We start from the raw sequence: 8,538 nt of genomic DNA on the forward strand, positions 1-8,538 counted from the left end.
TCAAAATAATTTGATTTGTTCCTAGAAATCGCATCTATAGACAAAGCCAGTTCTAGCAATGTTGCTGTAGTAAAATATTTTGATGTTAATTACTGGCAATCTCGTCTGGGAACGGACAACACATGCACAATTTTGAAGGGTCACATCGTTTCAAGGAAGTCAATAGGCCTTGATGTAAACTCACTGGAGCAAAGCAGTCTGCTACATGCGCAATATATTTTATGCTTAAGTATAAAAATAATACAATAGTTATTAACAAGATGCGTAAATTGCGACTTATGCTCAAATAATGCAACTAGAGCTAATGCTCCATATACACCGCAAAGCGGTGTCAAAACGCATAATGCACACTACGTCACTGTCAGATCAAGTGTCACTAATGTCATGTTACTCATGTTGATAAATTGAGCTTTGTTTTGATTTCAGTGCATTCAATTTATGAAACTATGTCGTTATTACAGCAAATTCCGTACAAGGAATATGCAAAAGTAATCGGATCACTAACACTAGAGCAGTGTGAAGTAATAGCTACTTTAGCTAACGTAAAGTAAGTTGATTTCAAATTTACGATCTGTGTATAAGGAAAATTATAATTTGTGAGCAATTTACACATCTTATCAACTCATGGAGGCATTTAACATCTTTTTTAGGGTAAGTTTTACGCAAACAGCTGCACCTGGTGAGGTTATATTGAAAGCTTTAGACAGATATGGCTGTTCCCTGCAAAAGTACAGACAACTACTCACGACGGCACTCAACAGAAAAGTCATCAAAACTTACTACAAACCTGAAGCTAAAGTTGCTGTTCTAATAGCCAATGACAAATATCAGCATTTATCCAAGTTAATCACTCCATCCATAGATTGTGGCTCGCTAGCTACTCATTTTAAAGATATGGGTTTTATTGTAGTCACTATTAAAAATACTGTCAGTGAAGATTTAAAAGGAATTCTGGCGGAACTATTTGATTTGATACCAGAGAATAGTTACTGTAAGTATTTGGTTGTTGGGTGACAAACATGTTTTTTATACATTTGTTTATGAACTAATTCACTGCCTGGGACCCTGCTAGGCGGGTTCTGTTTGTAGTGCATGCTGGTAGTGAATATGTTAATATATCCACCTACTTTTATGGCTCATTTTTGCAGCATAACAGATCTCTTCTGACTTCTTGTTTTATATTTTCAACTACAGGCCTTCAGGTCATTGCCCAACTATTTAATTATTATATCAATTTACTTAATACTTTCAGTGCCAAGAGCCCCAATTCCAATACAAAATGAACCTGACTATCGTGTTCTTGGCACTGAAAGTGTCAATTGTTACTCTGGCCTTATATTCCAGGCTTTGTATTCTATGCCGGCCATGGTTGTGAACTTTGCAACACAAAATGCATGCTTGGTGTGGATTGTCCCCCTGAAGACATCCAGTTGGGCCACTGTGTGACAGAGAACTTTGTGCTCCGAGAGGTCAACAAATGTAAGCCGGAGTTAAGCATCATGATCATGGATATGTGCAGGCTTAGTTTAAATAGGTAAATTACATAAGCATTTTTTTAAATTCTAAGTGCTTCACAATTGGCAAATAGACTGGTGACATCTGAACTTTGATTTCTTTCAGGAATGTGAACCCTGAAATCTTCACTGCCATATCAGATGTTGAAGAATATACCATACATAAGAACTCCCTTGTTGCCTACTCAACTCAATCAGCGCATTCAGCATATGAAGTTTTACAGATAGAATGCTCCCAAAGCTTAGATAATATTACATATGAATTGAAACCAGGCGACACAGAGAAAATAGTGCCACAAGGTAGCCAGTATGTTAATGCATTGTGTGAGAGACTGGCAGATGGTTTGGATGTCAGTGCCTTGTTGGATAAAGTTCATGAAGGTAAGTCAGAAGACAAGTTGCATAGGCAGATATCAGCCCCCTGTACACAGAGGGTTATCATGTCTCTGCAGCTAACTGTACACCTAATTGCATAACCCTTTGAACACCACGCCTATCATGTGCAGAGTGTCATTGTAGACCTTGTCGAAATTAACGAAGGTTGATATTGGGGCTGTAGACGCGCGCGTCAGTTGGATCATTGGCGTTCAAAATGTTAATGGGTAGGTTAGGGAGGAGGGGTTATTATCTTAATTGAAGTGTTGTTACTACAAATATACTAATAGTGGTATTACTTATCATATGGTTTACCGTTTTTTATTTCAGATGTTGAGACTTCTACGAAAAAACAAAGACCTATTAAACTTCAATGTGGAGTTGTAAAAAGGTCATTATATGACCCTGCTTCAGGTAACTTATCTTTAGTATATAAATTAAAAACATAGTCTATCCAAAACAAATGTAGTTATTTTTATCATAAAGTATGTTTTCGTTACAGGTGATAATGCAGAATTAATCAATGAGCTTCAAGCACTTTGCAATATTTATGAAGAACATTGTACACTTTTATGAAAAAAAAAAATAGTTTTGGTTTCCGATAGATATATGCAGCAACAATCAAAAATTACTTCAACATAAGAATATTCTTAAGAACTGCTTGTGGAGTTTGAGTCTTTGTATAAAATAAGGAAAATGCATAGTAATGGGAGAAACAAATTTAAGACATTAAAAATGATTGAAATAAACTGATGTAATAAACTTTGACTGCATTTAATTCCATTTTTTTACATGACTTAGTTGGGGATAACATTGGGTAAAGTAACACTATTTTCGCATCAAAGATTGGGGCTGGAAGTGGTTCACTATGTTAACCCACCAGCTATCTTCTACGCCTTTCGTGAATTCTCTGATGAATCTATAGTTTAGGATGAAGATTTTGTCTTGGTATTCTGGCTGGACACTGAAAGTAATACATTGTTAAAAATTATAAATCATCAAATAGTTAAAAATTATGAATGAAAAATCTTTACTTTAAATTGACTTGCTTTCATAATTTGCACAAGAATACCCTGAGATTTGAATTATTGGCAATGAAAGTAACATACATAGTAATATGTGCCCAGCACTTCTGTTTAGTAAAAATTTAAGCCTACCTAACATATCTAGGGCCAAAGTAGGTAGGAGCAAAGGTTTTTTTACTGTACAGTAATTTGTCACGTTGGTGCACAGAAAACTTTAATGACAATAATTACTAATATACTTACCCTAATGAAACTGGCGGCAAGTCCCCACTCTCCTGCATTTGTTTGAGACCCCGAAGCACATGATAGCACATTGTGATTTCTACCCAGCGCTTGTCTGACTCATCAAACATAACTCCAACCTAAAACAACAAATCTCTTCTTTAATACACACTGCACGAATTCCTAATTACTATTTTAGCTTTGAAATTGACAATGCATGATATCAGGCAACTTCTTGCATTAAAAAGATACATTTGGACTTGTTATAATGCTTTTGCACATTCATGCACTTGATCAATTGTATAAGAGTGAGCCAAAAATTATATCACTCATGTAAAATTTTTGCAGTAGGTATGCATCAGTACTAGTCAGCTATCTCATCCTTAGAGTTAATTGTAAAGTAGGTACATATACATACCTGATACGGAAAAGCATAGAAGATGTCTTCCTTGTCAATAGACAACAGCTGCCGTTGTGTGACGGACAACTGAGAGATAGCAGTCTTTAAGGCTGCAATGGCCTCCTTGTCCACTAAGCCCTCCAAGGATTTGAAATCACTCTTTTGGAGTGCCTCTGAAACAACCTGACTACTTGGTTAGGGAAATGATAAAATTCTCATAAAACATTCAATAAGTAAGACTTCAACTATACATAACGATACACAGAAACAGCATGGCACGTACCTGTACTGCATGTTTAGAGGCTTCTATAAACTCTGCAAGGCTGAACTCTGGTTCAAAATACGGTCTAATAATCAGATTCGCAAACATCCAGTTTTTGATGAATTTGATAAAAGAAGGCCACACTACTGGAGGGAAATCCATCAGCTGCGGCAATTTCCTCGTTTCTACATTGTTATCGCAATAGTTTCGAAATTGTATAACAGGGCTTGTTGAGGTTATAGGGAGTTGTTTTGGTAAACATTTATAGCTAAGTCTGTCGCATATTCTAAAGGTTTGCCTCGTGAGGACTTGCCTTAGAGCTAGATTCATATTTTTAATTCGTTTTTAAATACAAAATGCACTTTTTTAGGCGTATTAAAGAAGGAAAACATGAAAATATAAAAGTTAACGTATTTACACAAAAATTACTTAACTTTTAGCCCCCATTCGCACGACAGCTTTTTCAACGCGCGTTAAAAAAGCGTTTGAATGACACAAATGGATACGTGTGTATTTATTCACACGACAGCGGTGGCGCTTTTTATCAAGCGTTGTTGGATTTTCGACTTTAAGCCTTGGACGTTAAGTCGAAATTAGAGTGCGGACAGATTCAAGCGCTTTTTTAACGCGCGTTGAAAAAGCTGTCGTGCGAATGGGGGCTTAGATCTGTGAAAATGACGGACATCTACAATCTACATCTCTATAAAAAATACGTTCACGGAACTCAGTCCAAAGGAATTATTGTTTTTGTTTTGATACACATAAATATTATACTCTTTTATTAAAATCAATTAAAGCCAAACATTTGATTATTTATATTAAAATGTATAAATGTGATTTTTACAATCCTGTGGCTGTTCGTCATTAATTTCCAGTGCACAAATTGGCAGTATATATTTAAAAAAGTTTTAGTGTTGAGCTTTTATCGATCGATTATAATTTGAATTACTAAATAATAATAAGTACTAATCTGCGCCAGTTCTCGAAATCGTTAAAAGAAATCTATTCAGTAATCGAAACGGCGTAACGCAAAGAATTAACTGTAGAGGAAAACATCCGGACATACGAAAGCATTGTTGCCTAAGCTTAAACGGAGACCTGTTGCTTGGTCAATAGGGACAATTTGTTCAACCAATCTGTAATTTTAGTACAAAAATGGTTCAAAACAGGATATTACGTTTGGCCTGTCGGACTATCATTCAAGTATCTGAAGATTCTGGGTTTAAAAACAAAAAAGCTTGAAACATTTAGGGGTTTTTATTTAGGGGTGCCTCGTTTGATAATTTTGGTTTTAGATTGTGTCCATCGTTTGTATTTCTATCGGTCACATCACTACATGAAAGTGCCGCCCCATGGCATCTGTCAAAGTCAGAACTGTCAAAAATCGCTTTGTTTTCTCGGGCCGCCGATTTGCAATTTCGTTTGATTGTTGAGTACGACTTTATACTTAAAGAAGTGATATAATTTAATAATAAACTTTACGAAATCATCATCATGGACGACCAAGCTTGTCCACGTTGTAAAACCACTAAGTATAGAAATCCATCGCTAAAATTGATGGTAAACGTTTGTGGCCATGCTTTATGCGAAAGTTGTGTAGATCTACTATTTTTGAAAGGTAATTTATCTATATTTTACTCATAAATAGCAATCTTAAATATACTTGTGGTGCAAAAATGTATCTCTGGATAGTCTTAAAAATTAACGTGTTTATATTTCTTTTATATTATTTTAAGGATCCGGGTCCTGCCCCGATTGCAACGTGCCACTACGACGGAGCAACTTCCGTGTCCAATTATTTGAAGATGCCATGGTTGAAAAAGAAATAGACATTAGAAAAAGAGTATTGAAAGATTATAATAAAAAAGAGGAAGATTTTGCTACTCTAAGAGAATACAATGATTACTTGGAAGAAATAGAAACTATTATATTTAATTTAATGAATAATATAGATGTAGTAGGTACTAATAAAAGGATTGAGCAGTATAAGAAGGAAAACAAAGAACTTATTAATAAGAACAAAGCAAAAATTGGTAAAATTATTCATAAAATTTTATGGGCCTGATTTAGTTAAATCATGTTTTATTCCTTTCTTACAAACACATAAGTTAAAATGACAGATAAAGACAAACAATTAATAGCTAATTCGAGCCAGTGATGCATTTTGCAGTCAAAATTTAACAGTGTAGTGGAGAGGAGCTATAATTTATTTATGTAAATTAATTTTCAATTATCATGATCATAATACAATAGGGTATTATACTGTATTTAAAATAAATAATTTTACACCATGCATGAAATAAAGCACCAGATAATTATTAGAAAAACACAGATAGCAGTTATTTTTAAACACAAGTTCTATTTAATAAATCGGATAGAAATATAAAAAGTTGGTGAGTTGACCGTGACATCACAATGTAATGTTTCATATAAAAAATTAGCAAATTGTTTTGACAGTTCTCAAAAAGTAACTGATTTGACTAGTAGGAAAATACCCTATTGTTAATGTATATGTATGTATGTATATGTATGTATATATATGGTATATAACTAATTTTCGCCAAAATGTCCTTTACGCCAATTGAACCCAAAGGTATCAACTTATTTCAGGTCGGGAAGAATTAGAGCTTGAAGAAATCCTAGAAATAGAGAAACAAATGGAGGAACTCAAGAGATCAGAGATACTCCGTCTCGAACAAGAGGCTAAAAAGGCAAAGATTCGGGAGAAGGAGGCCTTGATTGACGAGTTGATGTTTGCTGACGGTGATGCCAAAGACATCTTGAACACATTTGCTCAAAATGCCATTGCCAATAAGCAGGAGGCTGAGGTGGTGCCTATTGTGCCAAAGGTGGGGATTTGGTTCATAAAGGCTTGGCCACACACAGAGCGCGACGCAGCGCCGCGTCCGCGCCGCGTGATGCCGACGCGAAGCCTGGTCAAACAGGGCGCGCGCCGATCGCGCCGGCCTCACGCTCTCAACACGCCCTCAAGGCGCGCGTGAACGCGGCGCGGCCGCGCGGGAACGCGGCGCACCGCTCGCTGCCTACGTCCGATCCTACTGACGTGACCTTGCGCGACGCGGCGGGCCGCCGCGTTCGCTCGGCGCAGCGCTGCGCACGCGCCGCGCGGACGCAATGGGCCGCGCGGCGCGGGGCGCGACAGAAGCGGGGCGTGATACCGGCGGGACGCAGTCTGTTTGACGTCGGTAACCTGTTAGCATGTGCCGCGGTCGCGCGGCGTGGACGCGGCGCTGCGTCGCGCTCTGTATGTGGCCAAGCCTTAAGTGTATGGGAACCCTTAATCTTTAGCTGCCCTATAAAAAGCCCATCCGTCATATTTTGAATCTTCGTTTTGTCATATCAGAATTGCATTTGGTAGAATTGGCTGAAATTAATTTGTTGATGGCAACTCAGCATGAGTTTAAACTTGTTAGGAAGTATTGATATCATGTTTCTTACATTAGGCTCCTAAAAGCTTTATTGTTTTGAGCTTGTAATAAGTCCTACAAATTTTTAGGTAGCTCACTTCTCCTCTGGAGTGAAGTTCACAAGAGGAGCCAGCGGCCAGCAACCATTACCAACCTTTGATGAGGGCCCTCTGTACCAGTATGAGGCTCCAATCATACCAGACCGATGTGGGCCTGATGCGCCGACCATTCAGGAGATTGTTACTGGGGGATACTTGCAACATGTTAGGTATGTAGTTGAGAGTATTTAAGTTTTTCTTTGCTATGATTTAATAATAAGTTTTATTAACCATGTTTTAGCCTAGCTTTCTGATAGAGTTTGACTGCTAAAAGTTGTAAGAAGCCAAAATATTTAGATGAATCTGTTAGTCTTATTGTAATGTCAGTATTAATAAATGTAAATTACTGTTGAAATTTTTTTTTTCTAGGATGATACATTTTTTGAAATTTTTGATTGAGCCTGTATGAGAATAAAGGGGTTGGGTTGGAAAATGGGGCTTGAAAAGGTTTAAGTAAAATATACACTGCACTTTCATTTTGGCTTTTATTTTCTCACTTTAACTTTACACTACTATGTCTCATTCTATTTAAGTGTTATGGGCACTATGTGAAGATAATACACATGCATATATGAACATATAAATATTTAGAAAATTGTGAACTCAAAACTTTTTACACAAGTAATATAATTCCTGGGCGTCACTGGTGTTGATGAGGAGTATACTGGTGTACAGCTCTAAACCTATTGCAACCACAAATAAAAATGCTTTTTTTTTATGTATTACAGAGCAGAGAACGAAGCAGAGAAAGCCGGCGGTTACTCATCGACTCTGCCGTGTTTGCGTGCCCTTCAGGACGCCCTGGCTGGCCTCTACCATGCCAGCTGACCCGGAGACCCCACCGAAACTGTCATCATACTCGACTAGCTATTTTAGCTTAGCTTAGGCTGCATTCCAACTGAGGACAAACTGAAAGAAAAAGAAAACATTTGCTTGAAGTGAGTAGGACCATAGAGTAGGGAGGTAAACAGTATTTTGTACAGAATTTTTACTGTCTAACTAGAAATTAATCATAGCTCTACTCTGTGAACGTTAATTATTGAAAGTAACTTTAACTCAAGCTGGATTTCCAGTTTAAGGGTCGGTTGCACCAAACCGTCTCTCACCTTTAAAGCGTTCGCTAGATTTTATTGTATGGGAATTTTCATAGTAGTCTGTTGAGTGATGTTGATCAGTCTGTTAAGTGTGGTTGGTGCAACTGGCCCTAAGACATT

General features: G+C 37.2%; 3 protein-coding genes across 3 annotated transcripts; 2 read left to right on the plus strand and 1 right to left on the minus strand.

Annotated features, from left to right (window-relative positions):
* Positions 1-371: 371 nt before the first annotated feature.
* LOC134802213 (uncharacterized) lies at positions 372-2,654 on the plus strand. Its single transcript, XM_063774806.1, has 6 exons — positions 372-547; positions 651-991; positions 1,345-1,534; positions 1,621-1,895; positions 2,220-2,303; positions 2,392-2,654. Exons 1-6 carry the CDS (start codon positions 447-449, stop codon positions 2,463-2,465), a joined length of 1,065 nt encoding a protein of 354 aa, XP_063630876.1. The 5' UTR covers positions 372-446; the 3' UTR covers positions 2,466-2,654.
* Positions 2,648-4,232, minus strand: LOC134802222 (uncharacterized). The gene is made up of 4 exons (XM_063774816.1): positions 3,820-4,232; positions 3,555-3,719; positions 3,158-3,276; positions 2,648-2,853 (listed from the first exon to the last, which is right to left on the minus strand). Exons 1-4 carry the CDS (start codon positions 4,126-4,128, stop codon positions 2,718-2,720), a joined length of 729 nt encoding a protein of 242 aa, XP_063630886.1. The 5' UTR covers positions 4,129-4,232; the 3' UTR covers positions 2,648-2,717.
* Positions 4,233-5,215: 983 nt separating this feature from the next.
* Positions 5,216-8,233, plus strand: LOC134802233 (CDK-activating kinase assembly factor MAT1). Its single transcript, XM_063774826.1, has 5 exons — positions 5,216-5,416; positions 5,535-5,831; positions 6,409-6,647; positions 7,316-7,494; positions 8,053-8,233. Exons 1-5 carry the CDS (start codon positions 5,293-5,295, stop codon positions 8,150-8,152), a joined length of 939 nt encoding a protein of 312 aa, XP_063630896.1. The 5' UTR covers positions 5,216-5,292; the 3' UTR covers positions 8,153-8,233.
* The last annotated feature ends 305 nt before the right edge of the window (positions 8,234-8,538 follow it).

Source organism: Cydia splendana, chromosome 2, assembly GCF_910591565.1.
Source record: "Cydia splendana chromosome 2, ilCydSple1.2, whole genome shotgun sequence".
NCBI lineage: Eukaryota > Metazoa > Arthropoda > Insecta > Lepidoptera > Tortricidae > Cydia > Cydia splendana.